Source organism: Austrofundulus limnaeus, unplaced genomic scaffold (assembly GCF_001266775.1).
Source record: "Austrofundulus limnaeus strain Quisiro unplaced genomic scaffold, Austrofundulus_limnaeus-1.0 Scaffold464, whole genome shotgun sequence".
Taxonomy (NCBI): Eukaryota; Metazoa; Chordata; class Actinopteri; order Cyprinodontiformes; family Rivulidae; genus Austrofundulus; species Austrofundulus limnaeus.
In genome coordinates this window covers 18,808-20,333 of record NW_013952866.1, presented here as the reverse complement: position 1 = coordinate 20,333, position 1,526 = coordinate 18,808, and the positions used below count along the sequence as shown (strand labels likewise).

Sequence of the window (1,526 nt, the reverse complement as noted above, 5' to 3'; positions counted from 1 at the left end):
TTTTGGCACTTGACGATTAATACGATTAATGCCACCAGGCAGACTAACTGCTTGGTGCTCCTCTCCCCTTCAAACATGAACATGTCTATAATTTTGACACAATTTGGAACAGATTTTTACGAAGAGCCAATTTTCTCCCTATAAATTGGTCATGTGACCAGGATACAAGGGTGTCCAGGGACTCTGAGGGATTAATCGTCAAATTAATTGTTATCGGCTAAATACAACACATTAATCGTGATTAATTTTTTTGCCAATATTGCCCAACCCTAACAATGACTGGTAACAAACTAAGCCCTAATGAAGACAGATCGCATCAWCTTACTGTGCTTTACTCTGTTTATGCAGCCGACGCTTCTCTGGAATGATTGAACGTAAAAAGTAATTAAGACTTGACAAAATAAAATTTAAGACTTCGGATGAAAATCTGTTTTTAGGTCTAAATTTTTGATTTTCAAACTTTAGACTTTTTAAYWCCCCGCACAAACCCTGGTAAAAGCTTTCTTCAGCTGCACCGCTGCTGCAGGTTCAGATCCAATGTGTTGTTAAATCTAAGCTCAAAAGGTTTTTACTCAGAAGTTTTATTCAGCAGCTGTAAAATAAGTCAGATCTCAGTTTGTGGTTGGTTTTTAATGAGGCGAAGCAGCTTTTCGCTGTCAGCACAGGCCTGTCAGGCTGTGGGAACAAGCTGCAACACATCCCTGCTCCTCCTCTGGAAACTGTGAGCTCAGCAGCCTCAGGAATGAGCCTCAGCCCCGCCTCAATAAAACCTGCACATCAGCCTGTGGGACTCTGAACAAACAGTATTAAAACACAGATCGGATTTATGATCTTTATTTGATTTGATTAATGCCATCATCAACATTAAAGTTATTCATGAATGAAACAGTTCTTATTATCACCTAACTTCCGTATAAAGGACTGACATTCCGTGCTGTTATTTTAGCTGCTTTAGCTTTAGCAGCTAACTGAAGCAGCTTCTTTAGCCGTCGTTAGCTGATAAATATAAACTCACCTCGGTGAACGGGTCCATCTTTGACAGCAGAGTTAAAACCAAAGTATTTTTAAGTCGTGTACAGAAATAAAAARAGATGCAAAGCTGAGGTCGGAGCTCTCACAGTCACGTCTCGTCTCCTGTCGGAACCAAACAACTTCTGCTCTGTTCAAATTTTGAATTCCAGCGCTGCGAGCTACTGCGCAGAATCCAACCGTTCAACCGGGCCTCAGCAACCAATCAGAATCGAGAAGACAGGACGCTGCCGTTTTTCAGTAGCCAATCACAGACTGGATAATGAAACTGGGGGCGGGATGTTTGTACAAATTAAACACGCCCACATTTTTCAGGAGTCAGTGCATAAAAATAGGTGTAAACGGTTAAAACGTGTAGGCTGAACTAAATACAAGGTTGTTTATTACAAAGAAATACTTTTATTTTCAAAACGTGAACAGATAGATAGATAGATAGATAGATAGATAGATAGATAGATAGATAGATAGATAGATAGATAGATAGATAGATAGATAGA

General features: G+C 39.8%; 1 protein-coding gene across 1 annotated transcript in view; it reads right to left on the bottom strand.

Annotated features, from left to right (window-relative positions):
- anln (anillin, actin binding protein) overlaps positions 1-1,164 on the bottom strand; it is a gene marked incomplete in the record, with an annotated part of 35,915 nt that extends 34,751 nt beyond the window's left edge. Inside the window, 1 exon segment of the mRNA XM_014025272.1 lies at positions 1,016-1,164. Within this exon segment, the coding sequence (XP_013880726.1) occupies positions 1,016-1,033 (18 nt within the window).
- Positions 1,165-1,526: the final 362 nt, after the last annotated feature.